At 44.1% G+C, this 23,408-nt stretch overlaps 1 protein-coding gene across 4 annotated transcripts in view; it reads left to right on the top strand.

Moving 5' to 3' along the window:
- Positions 1 to 23,408, top strand: part of LOC111870948 (atrial natriuretic peptide receptor 1) — a 262,334-nt gene that overhangs the window by 68,091 nt on the left and 170,835 nt on the right. For 2 of the 4 annotated variants that reach the window (XM_023863625.2, XM_023863651.2), the window contains exon 2: positions 17,513 to 18,241. The exons of the other annotated variants lie outside the window; for them this stretch is intronic. In XM_023863625.2, the coding sequence (XP_023719393.1) occupies positions 17,608 to 18,241 (634 nt within the window). In that variant the 5' untranslated portion in view covers positions 17,513 to 17,607. The remainder of the gene's footprint in view (positions 1 to 17,512; positions 18,242 to 23,408) is intronic. 4 annotated transcript variants of the gene reach the window in all.

Here is a 23,408-nt window from a genome sequence, read left to right as displayed (position 1 = left end):
AACATATGCTAAGCAAGTCACGAATAAGAATCAAGAAATATACTGCTTGGTCATGGTTATTAAGGGGTTCGGTAAATGAACTCTGTACTAAGGCTTTCAGGTCTGAAGTTCATATGAATAATACTTAAATGTTCAGTTCGTACCTCACAGGAAACACATTACGTCTCCGCAACAAAGCCAAACCGGTTAACGCTGTTTAGAGAAATAATCGCTGTTTATTGTGAGAATCATACGGAACACTTAAATACACTGTGTTGGCAGAATGCAGAATTTTTAATGTTAGAGCAGGTGGTATATATAGTAACCACTGAGCTTCAAAGATATAAGCGAATACTATTTAGAATGGTATTTACGAATAATGAAAAGATAAGAAATCCGTGTGCTAGACAGGAAGCTAAAAAATATAGGCCAGCGTCCACGAAAGAAAGCAATAACACCAAATTCCGTCATACAGTTGTGTTTCTGGGCGCTGGGCAAGTAATGTCTGTAGCAGTTGGCGGTTGAAATTGGGAATAAAGTTTTCAAATGACGTTACGTTATGGCAGCATAAGTTTGCCTCACAAAAATCTGTTGTGTAATGAAGTAGTTTCGGGGAGGGAGTCCCCCCGCTGTGGCGTGCACAGAAGGCAGACTTTGTTGGCGAAAGTTAATGCAGCCTGCAGCCCACTTTGCGGACGGACGGCAGAGTTTGTTACAGGCACAAAGATCCCCAGGAGAGAAACAGGTTCATTAGCCCCATTAACTTATGGGCCCTTGTTCACACAACTCGGTCGAAGGACGGGACATGACTTTAGGCTGCACAAAGACACCGAATGTCGCGATGGAGGGGGTATCCCTTCTGCTTTGTTTTGCGGAGGTCCCGGGCTCATACGTTGGCCCTGAGACCAGTTATCCTGATTTGTGTGTTTCGTGGTTGTCCGTAATCCCATCAGGCCAATTAATCCCTCACATTAAGTCACGACAGTTTCCTTCCACGCGCTTTAAGCTCAAGTTATCCCTGGCCTTAACGTAATTACGCACCACGCCTTGAAGATGTGTGGGGGAGTGTAGGTACAGCTCCAAGCGTTCTTAACATACACATTAGATGGAAGTGAGTGGTTAGATTAACGCCCCAGCCGCTTTCCCTGAAGGAAAACAGCTCCATGTACTCACTGGATAGGAGACTAGATGGGGCTTCCGTACGGTCTGCGGAGACGAGAATCTCTCATCCCTGATGGAAATGGAACCACGATGCCTCCCGTCCAGTCTGTAGCCACATGCTATGCGGATTGCACTACCCATCCTTCCCAGGCGTCCTACCATTCCACGCAACAAGCCTGGAGCCCGAACTGCTGACTCGTATACAGTGAGACGGGAGCTGACGAGGTCGTTATGAAGACAATTGTCGACATTTTTCTGGAGAGACTGAGAAGAACTACGAAAATCTCAAGTCAGCCAGTAATCCAGCAGAGAACAGATCTGAGAACCCCGCGAGAGTGACCGCCACACTAACCTACTCGGTAGCACACATGGAAAGCTCTGGAAAAGGGCGGTCGGGTAGCAGGTAGAAGATGAAAACTGAAAATATTGTGACATGCTGCCTGAAAGCCGGACTATAGGACATCCATCGCTGCGCAACGGGCAATGAGAACGCATGCTACCTAGGAAACTGCCTACCCAGCAGAGGCAGAATTGTTGAATTCCCGTGGCAACGGGTAGACCAGCTAACAGTGAAACTGAACCCTTCGACAAGGTGGCTTCTATCCCGTTCGAGTGACTGACTGACTGACCGTCAGTTGCCATGTGGCTTTGACTTTGACTTTGACTTGAGGACCAAGTCAGTTCGTATCCGACGAGAGCTAGGAAGAGAGTTCTGATCCAACAGGCGATCCGAGAAGAACGAAGAACGAAGACGCTCCACCGAGAACAGCGGCGCAAGAGTGTATAGCAGTTGAAGCGGAAACGTCTAAGGGCGTTGTTAGTGAGGGTGGTTATAATTTCGAGTGTAAACAAACAAATGTCAAATAAACACATTCGTCTAAACCGAGACCCACATAAATTTCTTGCCGCGTTACCTAGGAAACACGCGACAATATTTTGACTATGCAAGTATTTCAAATTGGATTGAACTGGCTCACAATTTTGTGGAGATGATTCATATTCATCCGCAAGACAAATCTGTGACGAGATGTGCAGGCACGTACTGCTGTCTAATATTTGGGTTCAGGATCTGTATGTAACCTGAACTTCGCTTATAACGTGCAGGCCGGGAAGTGAGAGCTCACGTGGGAACAACTGGATGTAGGTGGTAGGACAGTGTCTGCAGAACATATTGTATGAGCACGTGTTCTGGGTTTATGTGACTCTGAAGAGTTCCAATTAGGATTTTGTGAACACGGCAACGGACTCTCGTATGCCATTAAATTTCTTAATGAGTTGAACGGATATCAGTGTCTCTAGAAGCAGATAGCGCGGCGAACACTTAGACCTCCTGCTTGAGCGTACAGTGACCGTGTGCAAATTCATTAGACCTACAAGTGCAGCCATGCATAATAGATAAGCGCCGTTCCTGCAGCTGTATTAAATTCCGCCGAAACCCATCGTATTCGGACGGTTTGATATGAGAACCACAGAACTGTCTCTCTCTCACTCTCTCACACACACACACACACAGACGCCAGGTTATGATCTGCAATCAACCCTGCTGCCAGCAACAGCAAGGCCTCTGTAATAAGCTCCCTCGAGGCCTCAACTCGGATGGTAACGCGGTTTCACCGTCATTCTTCCGTCCCGCCTCTGATGAACGCGCCTACGCGTTCCTGCGTAAGCCGGCTGTGTGACGTCTTCGCATGGACATCGTATAAAGCCGGGACAGAACTGGGTACTTCTGGCATGTTCTTTATGTACGAGTACGTACAGATATGACAGATAACAACTGGAGCGTCATCACGTGACTGTGTGGTATGGCAGTTGTGTGTCGTTAGGATTCAGTTTGTTTTGTGGTTGCGGCAAATGTTTTATTACACAGTGTATTTTTCGTAAAGGAGAATATATACACGTACATGCTGATAATTTGTGGCAACGTCGCAAGCGAGTGTTTATTGCCCACTTCGTATTTGGGAGGTTACAAGTCCCGGTCCGGAGACCGGCGACCTTCATAGCTCCTAGTGAATTTCCTCAGGATATCCTGGCGCATTCCTTCTAGTACTCGTACCTCAAATTATGCCACGACTGGTTCCTTCTACAGCATTTCAAATTCGCGTGTGATCCATTAATACGACGGTGTATGTTCTGCGTCGTTAAATGAACAAAAAATTAGTAAATAATTGCTTACATAATTAAAACTTCATAAAATGTATGTTTTGAAAAAAAAATAATGATTAATAAAACTTTATTGTTTCCATCCGGCCCAGAAAGTCCTGAGTTTCTGAGACATAAAAATCGTGAATGTGAAAGTGGTGGGTGAAAATGTGCCAGTTTGCTTCTTTGCTATCATAGGAATTCTCAGTTATCAGTTTTGGTCATGCATAAGAAGCAGTGAAGCCGGTCACGGTAGCCGAGCGGTCTAAGGCATGTACTGTCATCGCTCGCTTGGAAACCGGGATCGTGGGTTCAAATCCCTCTCAGATCATGGATGTTTTTAGTTTGTGTGTGTGCGTTTTTCTGTGTTTGTGTATAGGTAGAGGCCTTGCGACGAGCTGATCACCCGCCCAAGGAGTCCTACCGAATGTGTAAGATCTAGAAAAACCGAAGTGAACGGAGAAGTTCAGGGAGGTAGGCCTAGGCCCACTGGGGCTGTAGTGCCAAGGAAAAAAAATAAGAAGCAGTGAACCGAACACGTGCGTTTTCAAGTTCTGAGACATTCAGAGCTCCACATTCGTTGAGAACGTGCAAATGTTGGCCAGGAAAATGAACCGTCCATTGTGACGGTGCACTACTGTAGAGAAATGGCAGTTGTCGAAACNGGGTGAAAATGTGCCAGTTTGCTTCTTTGCTATCATAGGAATTCTCAGTTATCAGTTTTGGTCATGCATAAGAAGCAGTGAAGCCGGTCACGGTAGCCGAGCGGTCTAAGGCATGTACTGTCATCGCTCGCTTGGAAACCGGGATCGTGGGTTCGGATCCCTCTCAGATCATGGATGTTTTTAGTTTGTGTGTGTGCGTTTTTCTGTGTTTGTGTATAGGTAGAGGCCTTGCGACGAGCTGATCACCCGCCCAAGGAGTCCTACCGAATGTGTAAGATCTAGAAAAACCGAAGTGAACGGAGAAGTTCAGGGAGGTAGGCCTAGGCCCACTGGGGCTGTAGTGCCAAGGAAAAAAAATAAGAAGCAGTGAACCGAACACGTGCGTTTTCAAGTTCTGAGACATTCAGAGCTCCACATTCGTTGAGAACGTGCAAATGTTGGCCAGGAAAATGAACCGTCCATTGTGACGGTGCACTACTGTAGAGAAATGGCAGTTGTCGAAACATTACCACAGTTGTCTCGTGGCCTTTCGTTATATTGTGAAACTAAAAGAATCATTGAAAAGGTCTCATTTTTGAGAATTAAGAACACTCTTCGCAACATGGCGGCAGAACTGGAGGGTAGTGGTTTCCAGAAGTAAACGGAGTTCTAGAGATCACACCCACATCAAACCTTTACAGAATCAGTCCGGTTATATAACTGTCAGACTCATATCACGCTTTGCTGTCAGTCTGCTCCAAGGGCAGAGTTTTAAGAAGGGCGGTAATGCTGTTTAAGTCAAAAGGTTTTAGGGTCATGTCAGAAACAGAAGCTGAAGATATGAGAGCTATTTTCGTAGTTAATAACTTCAATTCCCCTCCAGTTTGTTTTAATTAGACTAAATTGAAGCCATTAGTCCGACAGCCAACACGTGTGAACTGACCGTCTTCAGTGGTGAGAGGCGCCTCGCACGAATAACGTCTCCTCTTGAGGTCCTGCTCTCAGACTCCGAGTGAAGCTATCACAGCAGGGAATATTGAAATCTCAGGTCCTAAGAACAGCCGATAAATTTACGGTTCTCACGGTTGTGAGAAAATTAATGTCTTCTGGATTGTACCTCTGTGTAGTCTGGTAGTAACAGCCCGCACTTTTAGGGTTCACTGTCACCCATTGGCCCTCTCGCAGCCTTGGTTCCTTTCCTAATTTCCCATATATTTATTTATCTTTGTTCTCCCGCTTGTCGTTTACCCTGAAGATGGAAGCGGCGCATTCTATCGAAACTTTGGTAAATTTGCTGCCTGACTGTATAACGCCACGGCCTTTTAGCATATAACGAACTCCAAGCAGGAAAGTCCGCCTTGAGAAGCTGATAGTTGGTCAGCTACTCAGGAAATTTCAAACATTTTATGAATCCAATGGTGATTTGCCATTTTTGCAGGAGCTCAGAGTAGATCGCGGTCATGGTGTGAATTCTCGTGCGTAACATTTTCTCTGCTGGGACTTGTTTAGTTTCGGCGCAGCAAAAACCAGGGTGCTGCCAGTCAAACATTTTCATTCTAATCGTACAAACATACGTCACTAAAGTTAGATAAAGATTTAGTTGTTTGAAGTTTGTCTTCTTCTTATTACTACTACTACTACTACTACTACTACTACTACTACTACTACTACTACTACTACTACTACTACTACTACTACTACTACTACTACTACTATCACTACTACTATCACTATTGCTCTCTGATTATTTTTTTTAAGAAAATTCACAGAGCTCAAACTGGCAGGGGCGCCTTGTGATTCCGGAGTTTATGAAACTTTGAAACATGTCTGCGAATTCACAAAGCTGCTTTGTGTAGCCAGCAGAGAGAGAGAATATCGGACTTTCCAAACCTTATATAATATTTTTAATAAAAAGTAAAAAAAAAAGTAAAGCTATTCCTGTACCAGGCCGTGAAGGCCCATAGTGTTGTAAGACGTTGAGGGTCCCACATTATCTAGACAATCCTCTCAAAGATGGCGGTAAGGTTGTCAGCCTTACGCGCCGGCCGCGCCTTACTCCCCAGGAAAATTATTTAATTAATTCCTGGTACTCATTTCTGTTAGAGGCTGATTCGACCCCAGGGCCATAGTGCGGCTGGAAGGATTAGGTCAATTGAAAAAAATCCAATGACCTCATCGGGGCTTGAACCCGCGACCTTCCGGCTTGTAGCATAGTGCCTCAACCAACTACGTTACCGCGTGCCCCCAGAACATTTTTAATAGTAATAATTGGCCTGTTCCAGTTTACAATTAGCTACTGAAATTGTGAATATCATACAAAATTGACGGGACTCCTAGGATGGGGGATCGCCCTATTGCAAGGCTGGAGGGGCCGAAGATAACACGTTCCTGCCGGTAGGTCCAAACGAACTGTTTGCTCAGCGAGGCCTGTGAAGTGGTTTAAGCACCGCAACACAGACACGTATACTTGGTCCCGGCGGCTCAGTGCTGCAAAGTATTGACGATCGGTGTGCGTCTGAGAGCGAGCGATAAACCGCAGCGTTGTTGGATACATCCGTCTGCATGTGTTCACCACGCCCACGCACTCCCCTTCTTGCTGCATGAATGAACATCTCTTTCGGCTCACAAAGAGTGTGGAATGAGACCCCATGCATCTCGAGGCGCGTAGTTGCTGCCTGTGTTCGGTGCAGTAGGTAGAGCGGCACTAGCAGGTAAACTCTGTCCAAGCCATGGTTGCACTCATTTCAACCCTTACAGTTACAGAGGTAACTACATGTACCACCGACTTTAACGTACTGTAATGCTATGCAATTTGCCCACACATATTGCGTTTATGTGTTCCGTATGGTTCTCACAATAAACAGCGATTTATTTCCTTAAACACCATTAACCGGTTGGGCTTTGTAGCGGAGACGTAATGTGTTTCCTGTGAAGTACGGACTGAATGTATATATACTGCATTCTGCCCACACAGTGTATTTATGTGTTCCGTATGATTCTCACAATAAACAGCGATTATTTCCCTAAACAGCATTAACCGGTTGGACTTTGTAGCGGAGACGTAATGTGTTTCCTGTGAAGTACGGACTGAATGTATATATACTGCATTCTGCCCACACAGTGTATTTATATGTTCCGTATGATTCTCACAATAAACAGCGATTATTTCCCTAAACAGCATTAACCAGTTGGGCTTTGTACTCGTAGTATAGACGTAATGTGTTTTCTCTGAGACAGAAATCAAATATTTAAAGAGACTTGATATTTCTAAAATTTAAGGAAAAAATTACAGAGAATAGGGCACTGACAAGAATATCGAATCTAAGAGGGACGAAATAACGGGAGGAGTGGAGAGTTTTATAATTTGGAAACTGTCTAACGTTGTTAGGACGATAAAGTCAAGAAATGCACGTAGTTTGCATCGAATAGATGAGAAATGGTACCGAATTTTAGGCGGGCAATCTGAAGAGAACAGACAGACCACGTGACCTATGCGTAGATGGAATGATAGTATGAAAAAGGGCCTGTGGGAGGTTTTTCTTTAGATTAATCTCGCTGAATGTATCGTCTAATGCCGGGATTTTGTGAAATCATAATAAACTTGGGATTCCGTAGAAGTAGGAACGTCTTTCTGAAAGTTGTTAGGTTATAGAGGCGCTAGTTACGCAGGTCACGTGTCAGCAGGTCGCGTGTACATCCGATAACTGCCTCTTCAAGGTGCTGTGTTACTCGCCACGTGTGCTGCTGTTCACATTTTGAGAACCTGAATTTAGGTAGTAAAGCTATCCCTGTAACAGGCCATGGACGCCCATAGGGTTGTCAGACGTCGAGGTTCTCACATTTCCTAGACAATTGGCTCACAGATGGCGGTAACATTTTCAGCCTTAAGCCCCGGCCGCCCTTTACCCCCCAGAAAGATTCCTGTTACTCATTTCTGTTAGAGGCTGAGTGGACCCCAAGGCCATAGTGCGGCTGGAAGGATTAGGTCAATTGAAAAGTCTGATAACCTTATCGGGAATCGAACCCGCGAACTTCCGGCTTGTAGAATAGTGCCTCAACCAACTACGCTTTCGCGTGCCCCCGATTTTAGGTTGATAGGCCTTAAATTAATTTGTACCTCTGATATCGTGGTCTTATGGATTCTGACACCGTCTAGTCTTGTAGGTTTATACCAGCATTTCGGAAGAACATGCTGTCTCTATCTCCAGGTCGAAGCGAAGAGTTGCGGTGACGTAAGCGAGTGATCTGCATCCTTGCAACATGCCTATATATCCGCTGTACTCAATCTGGCCCCGATGATGGGGGCAGCATTTTGCTTCGAAACGTCGGGATCCACTAAAGCACCAGACCGTGCCACAACAATCCTAGCAGTCATCACCCGTGAAACCCTCAGACAGTGAGCACTGTGTTATGGCTTGCTTCAGGTCCCAGCCATTGATTTTGCGTGTTCCTTCTCTGCCCGTGGAAGTTCTACCAGTTTGGCATTTTCTTCAGTTTTAATTTGACTCGCATTTTGCAGTGTAATCTGTATACACCGTAACAATAAACTGCCAGCTGATTGCTGGAGGCAAAAGGGAAATGGCGAATAAAACTAGCAGCCGAGTCCTAGGGCTGCACTGAACCCGTCTGGTGCACAAGTAATGAGCTACTCAGTTCGTTCTCACAACCACTATAAACCCTCCTGAGCATCACACCCGATCACAGGTGCATCGTTTTGTTTGATTAATTAATTGGACACTCCATGAAGCTGACCGTTGTGAGGGGGGAGTAAGGAACATGGGTTCAATTGACCATTGAGTTTAACATCTTGAGGGTGACAACACAAACTGAACCCAATATACGAGTAGATTTCCGTGAAGCCAGCGGAAACGTTGAGTTGCGTGTGGCCCCCTCTACCACTCGTCTTTTTCAGTTCACTGGAAATGTGCTTGATGTTGTCTGTATTTCCACGCCAAATGAATTGGGTTCGTTACCGGAAAATTCTCAGCTATTGGATTCTTCTCACAAGTCCGAAACTTTCTATAAACATGGGCCAGACAGAAACAATTCAAAATAGTCACTTTACACATCAAGCCTTTGAAATCCTATTTTTTTTCTAAATTTAATTTAAAAATCAATTTATTACCTCACAAAATACACACTGCGTCTCCATAATATAGAACCAGCTGGCTAATTACGTTTCGGGAAGTGATCCTTTTTTATTTTGAGAATCATACGGAATACGCAAATACACACGTGGACAAAATTCAGAGTCTCATAATATCGAAGTATGTGATACACACAGTTACCACTGTTCTTTACTTACTTATTTACTCATGGAGCTGAGCCCTTCTTGAGGAGCTGCCAATTCTACAGCTACTCAAGAATTCCCCAGCATTTTATATAACCCGAAGGCTCATTACCATGTTCACAAGAGCCCTCCACTGGTCCCAATCCTGAGCCAAATAAATCCAATCCATACCATCCCATCCTATCTCTCTAAAATCCATTCTAATATTGTCCACCCACCTACACCTTGGTCTTCCCTGTGGTCTCTTTCCTTCTGGCTTTCCCACCAATATCCTATACACATTCCTCGTCTCCCCCATTCGTGCTACATGACCTGCCCACCTAATCCTCCGTGACTTGATCATTCTAATTATACTTGGAGAAGAGTACAAGTTATGAAGCTCCTCATTATGCAGTTTTCTCCAACCTCCTGTCACATCATCTCTTTTCGGTCCAAATATTCTCCTCAACACCCTGTTCTCAAACACCCTCAGTCTATGTTCCTCCCCTTAATTTCAGAGACCAAGTTTCATACCCATACAGAACCACAGGCAAAATTATAGTTTAGTATATTCTAATTTTTATGTTTTTGGACAACAGACGAGAAGACAAAGGGTTTTTGACTGAATGGTAGCAAGCATTACCCGAGTTCAATCGCCTCTTAATTTCTTCCTGAATCAGGTTTCGATCTGTTATCGTTGTTCCCAAATATCTGAACTGTGCCAAAATTTCAACCACTGTTGGTTAAGGGACGTAAACTGATATTGTCACATTTCCAGACAGCGCATGCTGACGTGCTGTAGGCCCTGTACTGACTTGGAACAGGAATGTGTTGTGAGGCTGACGGTTTGTTGTCACCTTAAAGCTCCAGGAAAATGCCGAAATACTGCCTTACAGTTGGACACAACAGGCGACACTGGTATTCCGAATTCAGGCTAAGACTTTCGAAGTCTCCTCTTTATTTGGAGTTAGCAGATTTTGGTCCGGGTGTGTCTGCTGTGAAAGAACACGTTTAAAAAGCACTCGTATATTCCCGGCATATGTGAGAGTGAAACAAATGTATCACTCGCGAACTTCTAACAATGTAGAGGCAGGAACATAGGGACGCTCCAGATTAGTTACGCTCTGTATGCGTTTTCTGACTATTAAATTGCATTGAGTGAGTAGACGGTTCCATAACAACATTACTGAAGCCACTTTTATCCAATAACTGGCTTTTTATACTGTACAAAAACGTAATTAAAGTTCGGAATGGATTTAATATGTTACGAGCCGAACAAAAAGTGGACGCTGAGACGAAATTAATAACATGACGCTCTGACGAATCCAGCCCGCCGAAAGTACGTCCCGGTAATGAAGTTTACTGTCCTCTTGAATGTGACGCCGTGTAATCTGGTAGATCCATAGCAACGTTTCAAAATAACCGGCTGACTCCAATGGTTATGGTACCCTGATGATGGTGTCAGCATGTTTCTCAGACACGTTATTGCCTGTCTACCAAACTACACGGCATCACATTCCATAAGACAGTAATGTTCATACCCACCGCCTTCTGAACGTTCCTACAGCTCTTCTTGAGCCAGTGTTGGAGTACAAGATGATTCTCGTCACGGTTAGGTTATGTCCCACCCCTCTGGAGTTCAATCGCGCCTACAGTTTTACTGCACACGCGAGTGCCTGCAGTTTTCTCCAATTCTGCTGCTTTCAGCCAATTTCCAGTCGCAAGGCAGGAACTGAGGTGCATGTACATGCAGACCGGAAATTACCACTGAGAATGTGGTTCTCAAACTGTGGCGCGCATTCTGCCCTCTGCGTTCAGTTTGCTTCGCTAAATCGCTTAAGTGCATTTTCTGGTTTAGGTATTAGTTTGTATTGTGTTCTTCTGAACCATGACGCCGTATAGTCTGGTAGGAAGAACGAGGCAGTAATGCTCGAAAGCATTGTTACCCAACTACCAGGGTAAACGGTGTCATAACCCAGAAGGATACAAGATGAGTGTTCACTACCTGGAAACCTAGTCTTTTTTAAGTTCAAATGTACCTTTGCTATCCTCTTATTTTGGGTAATGGCACCATTTCGGTAGCTGCTTCTCCTTCCATCATCAGATAAGGGTATGGAACCAACTCTGTTGTGTCCCTCTCTAACACCGGACGGGAAATGAAGCAGAGCCATCTTCTGAAGATCTGCTTTTTCTTTATTCAGAACGAGAAGATTCAGGATGTTCAGTGCACGTGTCAGCTTAGCTTTGTCACAGACATTTGGACTGCATCGCATATTAGCCTATTCCTGCCCCAACTGCGTCGCCAGTTGACGTGCCACACGCCACACTCCATATTTCGTTCTCATTAAGGGCCCATTTGCAGTCGTCCTTCTTCAGTGGCACCTGATATGCCCTACGTAAGGCAGAGCGCTTCTATAGGCCTATCGAAATTCCATTTACTTGAACCAGGGTCTGAATATATGGAGTGGCCCAAAAATCAGTTAACCTAAAATATTCTGTCGTACTGACGGATAGTTCCGTTTTAAACCTGCCAATCAGTTTGTAGAATAGTATCGCAATGTTACGAATTGTCCATTTAATAAAGAGGATCTCATTTTGAACACTTTCTGTAAGTTCAGTAAGCAATAAAGACATTTCTAGATTATTTTAATGTATATTTTACTAACCAGTTAACCGACTTTTGGACTAGAGGTATTTTCGTGAAAACCAGATGAGAACTGACCCGACAGAACAATGTTTTCAGTAGCAGTAGTACATGTCCACAAGATGAGAAGACTGGGTCTCGAAAGACGCGCATATCTGTTTCCATCAGGAGATGTCCAAGTAAATTTATGGATGTTACGGTGTGGGGGCATTTTACTTTTGACAGTAAGATTTTTCTATGGAACAAAATTTACTACTCTTAACTCCATTATCATTACTAATTTCATGCGAACTCTCATTCCCAACTGTTGGTTTGAAAATGTCCTCCCTACCCACTTTTTCGTTGAAATCTCAAAACAACATTTTTATTATGGTATTTAGGGAATTTATCGAATACGCGTTCTAGTTTCGTCGTAGAATCAGTCATTCATATCATTTGTATCCTCTCTTGGGACATGAACATTAGAACGATATCACCCAGTGATCTCTTGTATTGTGTACGACATCCTAACAAACTCAGCGCTCTGAACTGCTGATATGATTCTCACATGTACGAAAAGAACCTATGCCTAATTTATGAGTCTCATTCCCCTATCCATAAAATAATGTATATTAGCTTGCTGGTTCGGTGCCACCTCCGTCCCATCTAACCTCCTGTATTCCCACTAAATCTAACTTGTATTTTAATATTTATTTCTCAACTGACACGAGCGAACCTGCCCTATACAGACCTTATATTCCACTTACCAAATCTCATGTCCACTTTCCTTAGCTTAGGTCGTTTATCCAAAGAATCCTTCCAAGTCCGAGGTCCTTTGTGACATTGCGTAACAAACTTATTTTTAATTGTGACTTGTTAGTCCAACGCGCAACCCCCAACCTGGAGGACTATCCCTTGTCGGCTGTATGCGACTGCTTATTCAATACATTCGCAGCTACCGTCCATATGTGGAGGTCGTCTCCTCCATCCGCAACCTGAGGATGCGCTGCACCATGGTCAAATGACAGCCGCAGCAAAGACGCACTTTCGAATGCGCGTGCGCGTTACACCGGACCGCGTGACTGATGTTGCGACGTTGCTGTGTTGCACAACGTTTTGTGTTCGTAACTTGGTGCTTTAATGTGAGCTTGAGCATCGCAGTTTGATACTCAGTACCTGACAGATACCGCAACATGTTGTCTTTTCCTTTTTATAGGAAATACAGCAATTTGTTAGCAGGAAGACGAAGTATCCTGCTGTTTAGATATTGTTATGCTTAGTTCCTTCAGTTCATGACATGAAGTCGACTCTATATAATATCGATTCTGACGGCGTCATTAAATAACCAACTTAAACATGTCGTAAAATATGGATTACAACAACCGTATCCACAGTGTGGAATCACCGGTCTATTCTGAGCCAGTTCAGTCCAATTCACACTAACACACCCTATTTGCAAATGATCATCTTGAATAATATATCCCATCTACGCTTATGTCTCTCAAGTAAGCTTTACTTTCCAAGTTCACCAATTATTTCGTACAATTTATTAGCGTTTCCGTGCGTACTACATGACCCCTCATTGCATCCTCTTTGATTCGATGACCCCTGTAATAATTGGTGAATATAAATTTTCCCAGCGCCCTCAGTCTGTGGTCTTCCCTCGCGGTTGGGATTATTCCACCCTGAAGATGGAGGTGTCGGATCCCTTTAAAGTGTTAACTTTCATCTACCAAACTACACGGCGTCATGTCCCTTAAGGCCAATATCCATCGCCGCGAGAACCTCATCAGGTCTGTCAGTTTGACTCCCAAGACCATCTTAGTCTTACAGCCTTCAGGTGTTCTGCAGCCTGCGCACTTGCCGGGCTTTCGTGAATTTCAGTTTCAGAGCCAGCCAGTCCCCCGCCTACCGACAAAAAGTCGCCTTGTTCACCGACTTCTGAATCCAGGAACTGCAGTGTTGTTTAGGAAACGTGTGAGAAGTGAACGAGACGCGTACACTTCAGAGCTGATGTTGTTGCCGTGCAGAGTGGCCTGAAGGCACTCCGGATATCCCCACTCGGTCTGAGTTCTGAATCTCTTTCATTTCCTTTTTCTGTCCTTAAGTCTCTTGGAACACGAGAGAAACAATTTCTCCTTCACGTGGCCCACAGATTTGTTTGTTTATTGTGCGTTTCCTATTTGGATGATTCTGAAGTCAACCCACATTTCATTTAATTATTTTCTCAATTCCTACGAGCAGAAGCTCAATCCCAGTCGTTGGTTTCGTATTGCTGCTGAGAGCGAACCTCATTTTTCTATGCTTCACTTTACTCGCACGAGTGCTGCTGTCCTGTGGCTAGGTAACCCTGCACTACCGAACCATTTTCTTTTCCGATTAGGCAGCCTAGAGGAATAGATAACTTACATGTCAACGGCACATCATCTGAACGAGATCACTTTCTTGAAAATGGTGATTGTAAATGAGGGGGAAGGATGGCGTGGAACACTCAGTACTGTTGTAAGGGGGAGAAAGGAGCCTCGAGAAAATCTGTTCTGCTGCAGTTACGTTCAGTTACGTAGGGCGTGCGTAGAGACCTGAAGCTATAAGGTCACGGGGACTGCACTACTCTGTACCCAACCACGCGCCGCATCAGAGATGAACTGAATTTATCCCACAGTAAGTCGCTGTGTGAGCTGCCTCGAAATGGTGTTAGGGCCAGCTTGAACGTTTCCACCAGAGTTCTCGCAACGGGGTTCAGTCGCGGCCACTCTTCGCAGTTATTTGTTTAGTCACTAGTTCTTGATTTGCTTGGCACCCCCACCCATGGCTTTTACTCAGTCATTATTTGTCAGAATTAGTACATTAAAATGCCACTAATTTACTTACTAATAACAGCAGCCATTGTGATTATTCACGCTGTCACTTAACAAGAGACTTCCTCACCAAAACTCTGTTTTCTTGTATATTTCATCCGAGCTACTTGCCCATTCCATCATACAAGCCTGCACAAAATGATTGCGAGCTGCATGACGTAAACGTAACAGGTGAATGACGTACAACAACATTATCCCCACGGCAAAACGTCCGGCGGTCTTGTGGGATTCCTCAGTCTCTCCACAAGAATGAAGTCTACTATGAAAAAGTCTATCTTCTTATTTGACAAAGCAGTGGCCTCTGCAGTTGAAACAGTGCCGTTAAATAAGATTAGACTCGAAGACTCGGTCTGCCTGTTCCCTCTCAGAGCAGGAGATGCGGCCGGGCGGGCCGGTTCCTGGGGCGCGCATCTTAATGAGCCTGTAACATGGAGCGTCGCATTGAGACAGACAGTAAGCAACTGTTCCAGTGGTACGGGCGAATTAATTCACGGCCACGAACTGCGGCTTCTCAACTTGAGCACGGCGCATTAAGGCAATTAACACTGCACCTGACGTCTTCGTCGGCGCTGGCGCCGTTTCTCCGCATTTGTTGGCACCTTTCTTTTGCGCCTTTCCATGCATTCATTTAGCCTTCTTGGTCTCCTCTTTACTGCACAGTGCGTCTGCGCGTCCAGACCGCCATATGCGGCTCGTATCTCCGCTTTCTAATGGCATTTCTCAGGTTCCTCAGATGAATTTCGTAACGGTCATTACCGTGCTCACACTCTCTCGTCCTGTTTCTTTAAGATCGAATCTGCTCTTTTGTCTTCCAGGAGTCTGTTTCTTTTGCACTTGTCAAATTCTATGCGGTGCCTCAGAAAGTACTGCAGAACCTCACTCCTAATTCTGCAAGTGTTATTTTTAAATCAGAACTTCGAAACGACTGAAATCAATTGACAGGCGGAAATTAAATTTTATACAGAAGTGCTGTTTATTTCTCCTTATGTTTGTGGCACCTGCTTCCATCGCGACAGCAGCCTGGTCTGTTTGTCGGTACTGCCGACAGAGAGCAGCAGCGTACCGGAATAACAGGCGTCAACATTTAATGTTTCCGGCGGTGACGAATTCCGGGTATTCACATTAATAATGATTGATATACTCGAGGCTTTGTTTGTTTGTTTGCTTGCTTGCTTTTCTGCGGCGATGACATGCTGTAATCACGTTTATCTGCGACTTTAACACGGAGAACATTTGAGCGACGGTATGTGACGTTTTGTTCACACGATTATAAGCCTTCATGTTGTGTGGAGTGGCGTGCGCCGGGCACCAGAACAGTGCAGCACGTTATGTGATATTGATTGGCAGTCCCCACTTGAAATTATCTGCATTTGCAACTCTCCATCACGCTTCACAGAGACCGCCCTCGGTACTCACGCCGATGCTACTGGCACTACAAACTCTGCTTGTCGTTGGATGGTTCCGATTGCGTACTGTTTGTTGACTGATTTCATACCACGGGAATAAATCCAGTTAATTCACTGTAATTAAATACTTCAGAACGGGAAGAAATGCAAACAAAGACAACCACTGAATAATAATAATGTGAAGTGTAGAAACCGTTCTTTTTTATTTGAAGTATTCACGGTCGTGTCTGAAGAGTATAGTCTTCTGGAACGAGGCGCCATATAGTCTGTTAGAAGTTTACCGATGTTTCGGAAGTAACATACTGCTTCCATGTACAGGGTAGAAGAATAAGCTTCCTTGCTTGTTACTTGGCTTACTGACCATGAAGACGGAGACAAGATGTTTCTCTTGAGAGGTCGAAAAACTTCTACGAAACTTCGAGTCGTCATATTCTAGAAGACAGAGTACTCTTCAGTGTTTGAAACAGACGAAACGGAGAGCCGACGCAAGGGGACAAGATGAAGAGGGCGCGCAGTGAAAAGGCGGACAGAAAACTCGAGGCCGTAACATGCCTTAAGGCTTAGCACTTGAAAGGAAGGGTAAGGAAGGAAAAGAAATGTTTAAAGTTGGTAATTTAAGTGATCGCCAGAGACACGATACCTGCTCGAGTGCACAGTTGTACGACCCCTGAATCGCTGAGACTGTATAATGTGGTTATGAGTCCAGCGGGACTCGGAACGAAGAATGACTGTGCTGGCGAGTTTCAGCAGTCCTTTACCCGACCGACAGACACGAACTGTTATACGGATTTAGACGTAAAACTCTGGTTCAGATGTTCAATTTCCGACCGAGCTTTATCTTTCTTATAGCGCGAAACACCGAACGACTAAGTCGAAATGTTGCTGCTGTAAATTTCACTATTGTTTGGGGGTCTATGTATGGTCCTGAGCTTTTCTGGCAACATTTCGGAAACTAATTTTTCCGTCATTAGATGTAAGAGAGGACAATTCCCAGATCAGGGTTTCCGAACGTTCCGTATTTTCCCGTCGTTTGAGGTGTTTTCTGAGCCCAAAATGATTGTCAGGCTCATCGCTACACGTCGCTTTAGTGCACACGTTTTGTTTGCAGCATGTGTCGGTAAGTCGAATGAATATTAAGCGAAACGTTTTCTGCCTCGGTTGCACTCCATTCTGCAAGTCATGTAATTACATTCATGAACTGCTAATTGTGCGGTGCGTTTAATTAAAGTCCGGTGGCAATCATAAGCGCACAGTTTAGTCACAATCACTTGTCACTGCACAACACCAGCGTACAGTCATGCCAAATGTGAGCCTATTAAATTGGTGTCCATGCTGTCTGTTGAAAGTACTACACTCGCATCTCAGCTGCACCACTGTCCCTTTTCCTGTTCTGTGTTCTTGTTGCGGCGCTAACCAAATGCTTGTTCCCTCAGGTTGAGCCCGTCTGCCTGCGCCATGCAAAGTGTTGGGTACGTGTGGTGTATGGCCGCCCCGGCCAGCTCTCCCCGCGCGCGGAACAGCCAGTAGTATGGCCGACATGGCCACTTCCTTACTGCTCTTACTTTCTGGGTGTTTCTTGTCAGTAACCGTGAAGTGTGTAATTCTGACAGTGACAGTAGCAAGGAAGTTTCTAGAGCCTCGGGTTGGCGGCCTTACGTTTTACTTAAAGACAAGCTGTGGTGCTGTACTTCAGGGAAAGCAATGGATTGCAGCGCCTCTAATGGTGGTAGCCGAATTTACTGGTGGACCAGCTTTCCTGCTACGGAGTGTAGGCTCAGTAAAACAGTTGATTCTGCGTCTGCCATCAGCAAGTCCTGTCGAAGTCATGAGCCTCTTGTGTGAGAGGATACGCAAGGTTCGTCGTGGTAGAGTGGCTGTTACGGTCCTGGTTCTGGTGGTCCTAGTATCGCCCTCGGTGGAAGGGAGGAACGCAACAGGACGAAGAGTGGTGCGCCTGGCAGTTATAGCGCCCGCGGATCGCGAGCACGAGCAGTCCCTGTATCGAGTGTTGCCCGCCGTGCAGCTGGCGGTCCGCAAAGTGTCCGACCCGATCACCGGGACTCTTCCTGGTTGGGAGATCCTTGTGGATCACCGGGACTCGCGGTGCTCGTCTACATTTGGACCCCTTGCCGCTTTCGAGTTCTACATAAATCGGAGCGCAGGTACTGCAACTGGGCCCATCGCATAAAGGTAGTCAGTTGTGCCCCTTACTTCTGTTTCCAAAAATTCATGAACAAAAATAGAAACACGCCATGTTGCTTGATTTAAATTGTTCTGTTCAGAGCATGCGCGTCGGGCAGGCAGAAAATTAACTTTAAACTTATATTTAAGTTGTTCAAAGCGACTTCTACTGATCGACCTAGGCCATTCACGATAGGACATTTAAAAAGGAATAATTCAAATTTCAGGTATCAATGTTTATTCTATTTCTTTCTTTTGTAATTTTGATATCTAAAATAATCGACGGAGAGGGAGACATGCGCCTGCCCCCCCCCCACTTCTAACTGGAACCCACGATTCGAAGAATTCAAGATATGTTAGCACTTCATTCTGTTTCGAAAAGTTGCTACAAGTTCTCGGTGGAAATTTTATTTTCCTCTTAAAATCCATATTCAATGAAATGTCTTTTGTTTCTATCAAATTTTTTGAGCATGGTGAAATATATGCAATGTAATATCATATACTGAATATCATGTAAGGAAATGAAGAACAAATAATCTTTCAGGTTGGTTGGTTCTTGGTAGTAATAACTTTGCTTTAAATGGGTCGAATTGGAAAGTCACTTCAATTTGTTTTTCAAGCATCTGCCTACATTCGCATTTCTGTGAAACGCATTGGTACGCCCACATGACAACGAACCCAAGCTCTCAAGCTATGAAACTGCTGGCGTCCTGCTGTATTATTTTTAATAGATACTATCGTAGATATCCTTGAAGAAAGATTATTACTTAACGACGTCAACGACATAATGTGACAGTCGAAAGTCGCAGTGACAAGCACAGGCGCAGTATTGACAAAAATTGACGAAACAAATGAACACAACAGGCTCGGTTGGATTTCTTCCAGTCTGAGAATCTCACCCTGTGCTATGTCTTGGTCCATTATAAGAATATCCAGGAGTTCGGGTTAAGCTTTTGAGTGTGTGATGGAAACTTTCAATTTTTCAAATGTCAAGGACATTACAATTTTCTTTCACAACTTCCTTTGTAAAAGAATTTTTACCAGATAATTTCTAAATGTTCAGTGATAGATATTTTGTAGACGAGGAAGGACTGTGCATAGATACATTCTGTAGCATGAATATCTACGGTTATTGGATCAGACCAGTCGTGTCCAGGTATGAATATGGTTGCAGTAAAGGATTGAAACAGTTAAACATATAGAGTACAGTGGTAAGTATGTGTACCACCTGCTGTAACATTGTGAATCTGTGCATTCTCTCCTCAGAGTATATTTGTGTGTTCCACATGATTCTCACAACAAACAGCGGTTATTTCCCTAAACAGCACTAACCGGTTGGTCTTTGTTGTGGAGACGTAATGTGTTTCCTGTGAGGTACGAACTGGGTTTATTTTACACACTGCATTCTGCCCACACAGTGTATTTATGTATTCCATATGGTTCTCAGAGTAAACAGCGATTATTTCCCTAAACAGCATTAACCGGTTGGGCTTTGTAGCGGAGACGTAATGTGTTTCCCGTGAGATACGAACTGAATTTATATATAGTGCATTCTGCCCACACAGTGTATTAATGTGTTCCATATGGTTCTCAGAGTAAACAGCGATAATTTCCCTAAACAGCATTAACCGGTTGGGCTCTGTAGCGGAGACGTAATGCGTTTCCTGCGAGGTATGAACTGAAGCATTATGTGTTACTAAGAAGTGTAACCACAGATTTACCTTACACGACACAGTCTTGTAGGATGGGCAGGAGTAAAAATACAACCGCATAGGCCTAGAGCGATTGTGAATTATTTTCGCCTGACAGGCAGTTTTCGTCTTCTTTTCATCCTCCTTCTCATTGTCGTTATTATTTTTATTATTATATAATGGCTTTGTTTTGCACTTGGGCTCTGTGGGTTGTGGCACTTGCTACAGGAGGTCTCCGAGTCTACAAATATCGGTTCGAATCGATAAACTGTTGTATCGAGATTACGTAATGTGCCAGCTCTACATTAAGTCAGCAAGCTGATAATTAGCTCAGTGGAGTAACAGAAGCTAGCGGTTGCTCACCTAGACAAGAAATACTAATCATTTTTTTGAACCCGCAGGTTCGTTACCGTATTCAAAAGAGCTGACCACCAGTCCCCAATCAATCAAGTCAGCACCTCACCACCGTATTTCTGTTAGATCCACTTTAATGGTATTTTCCTACCGACGCCTATGTCTTTCAAGTGTTCTCTTTCCTCCAGGGTTCTTACGGAAACCTAGTAAAGTTATTACGTTTTTAACGATGTGTGGAGTCCGCTGCCTTTCTCAGGGGACTAGATGGATAACGTTGGGCAGCCCAGCGGGGTGGGTGTGCGATCTGCAGGACTGCCACTGCAATGGGCGCAGCGCATGCGCGGGCGCCGCATGAGGGATCTAGAAAGAATTTTTAGGTCATCCCATTTATCTTTTCTAAATTGCTTGGAACTGTTGGAATGTTTCGTTAACACAATGAGACCGGCTGCATTTTGCTCGACTCAACATTTCGCAAATTATATGCGCTGTTGTTGGCTGAGCGGCTTACTGCAGTGGTACCACTCGAGGCTATAGGCCGCGGTCGAGTCTCGGATGTTCTGAACGTTTTCGGGATTCTCTTCAACTCTCTCCCGACGCAGAAGCCGAGACAGTACTCCGACATTCTGTCATATGGAAACTTGGAGTCGGTTCGGTGAAGGCCCAGACAGTGGAGCAGGCGTCGCCAAAGCGACAAGCGGAACTTTGCCTTCTGCTCAGTTTGAATTCCGGTGCCAGGCAGTTCAGTGGCAATGTGGTTTGAGTTTTTGTTGAGAATGCACTCATCTGGGATATGGCACCGTGTAGTCTGGTAGATATTTACGAACATTTCGAAGAATATACTGCCTGCATCTTCAGGGTAGACCCCATCAGGAATAGAATATCAGGAATAAGGCAATAGAAATATCTCTCCTAACTTTCTTTTATGGTATTAATGCAGTTATGTTAATGTAAGTCGCTCCTTGCAATAGCGTCCTTCTTAATAAGCTGATAGTCGTTCAGTTAGTTTTGTTGAGCCCAAAAGTTCATTATCATACTGTATTCACAAGCACCAGCCACTGGACCCTAACCTCATTTGTTATTACCGTAGTTATTAAGTTATATTTATCTGTGCAACCGGTTGCCCTGTTTGTACATCTGTTCAGGCCAATGTTACTGTGGTATAATGTGTGTACATGTGTGATCAAACAGACTGATGTAGCGGGAAAGCTTTTGATTCCTATACGAGAGGCGCTTGGTTCGACTCTCGGTCGGCACACCGACTGTCCTGGCACAGTTTTCCTTAGTTCTTCCCTCACAACCGTTTGCTTCCAAAACATTACAATTTATCATTCATCTGTCACCCTACCAGTCGACTCCAGTTAGTCTAGATATTGACAGCGTCTTAAAATCTGCCACAAGATACACGCCTAAGAGTTCTCTGCTTCCATCATGAAAAGTATCATTAGCTTAGTAGGGCTTATCCTGTAATTTCTCAAGGCCTTGGAGCATTGAAGTGTCTTCAGAACTTCGAGTGATTTGCTTTCTGAGTACAGATCGCAGCCCATCATCCGCTGTTTCATATGAACCAATCAGCACGGACGCCTGAACGTTCGACAAAATAACCTTCATTTTGTGCGTCAGTTTAATACAAGTTATTAAACGTGTTGAGCTTGCAGTAATTGAAGTATGGTGCTTGAGAAGTGTGCTGTTTGGGATTGCTGATGGCGTTGGGCATGTGGCGCCGTGTGATTTATATTTAGAAGCTACCGACGTTTCGGAGGACCCTTCAGTTTCAATTCTTACGGCAGAAGAACCGTCCTGTCTACTCTGCGTAGGCGAGGAATTGCTCGAAACGTTCTACCTAAAATGTGTTCACAAGAATTTTTGCGCTGAACCGCAATTCAGAGAGAAGAATACACCATAAACTTTGTTGTTTAAAAGTGCTTGTTTCTCAGTTACCGTTGAACTTCATTGGAACCTTTGATCTTGTGTGTTTTTTCATCTTACGTAAAAAAAAAATGCTCTATTTAACAGACTCCTCAATCGTAGAAATGGAGATTGTCATTAACGTGACTCTGGGCTTCATAGGAAACATATAGCTTCTCGGTCCATATTTAATCCAGACTTTGCTTCGAAATTCTGATCTTCAGTTTTCTGCAAGCGTAGCATTATACGTATGTGACGTCAAAATCCCTAAATAAATTTATTTCCTTTACTCCCTCAAAAGTCGCGTTTCGTCACTGAGGTTGACAGCACATGCTTTGCTGCTGTGTAACTTTTTTTTTAATTCTAGTGGGGTTATTGGGGATCATCAGTATGGGTATCGACGTAACAGATCAACTACAGATCAGATCTTTTGCATTCGTCAGATATTGGAGACAAAATGGGATTACGATGAGACAGTACATCAGCTATTCATAGACTTTAAGAAAGCCTATGATTTAGTTAGGAGGGAAGTATTGTACAATATTCTGATAGAGTTTGGGGTACCCATGAAACTAATTAGGCTGATTAAAATGTGTTTAAACGAAACGTATAGTAAAGTCCGTGTAGGTAAACATTTGTCTGATAAATTTCCTATCCAGAATGGTCTAAAACAAGGAGATGCTTTATCGCCACTCCTTTTCAACTTTGCCTTAGAATATGCAATTAGGAAGGTCCAGGGAAACCAGGTGGGACTGAAACTAAACGGGACACATCAGTTGTTGGCGAATCTAATGGGTGATAATATAGATACCATAAAGAAAAACACAGAGAAAACTAAGTATACAACTTGTATGTTGCTGTCTCGTCACCAAGATGTAGGGCAAAATCATGACATAAAGATATGAAACAGATGTTTAGAAAATGTGGCACAGTTCACATATTTGGGAATGACGATAACAGATCGAAACCTAATTCAGAAGGAAATTAAGAGGAAATTGAACTCGGGCAATGCTTGCTATCATTTACTCCAGAACCTTTTGTCTTCTCGTCTGTTGTCCAAAAACATAAAAATTAGGCTATACAAAACTATAATTTTGCCTGTGGTTCTGTATGGGTATGAAACTTGGTCTCTGACATTAAGGGAGGAACAAAGACTGAGGGTGTTTGAGAACAAGGTGTTGAGGAGAATATTTGGACC

This window comes from Cryptotermes secundus, unplaced genomic scaffold (genome assembly GCF_002891405.2).
Source record: "Cryptotermes secundus unplaced genomic scaffold, Csec_1.0 scaffold101, whole genome shotgun sequence".
Classification (NCBI taxonomy): Eukaryota; Metazoa; Arthropoda; class Insecta; order Blattodea; family Kalotermitidae; genus Cryptotermes; species Cryptotermes secundus.
The sequence above is the reverse complement of the archived record's forward strand: the minus strand, read 5'-3'. Positions and strand labels throughout refer to the sequence as shown.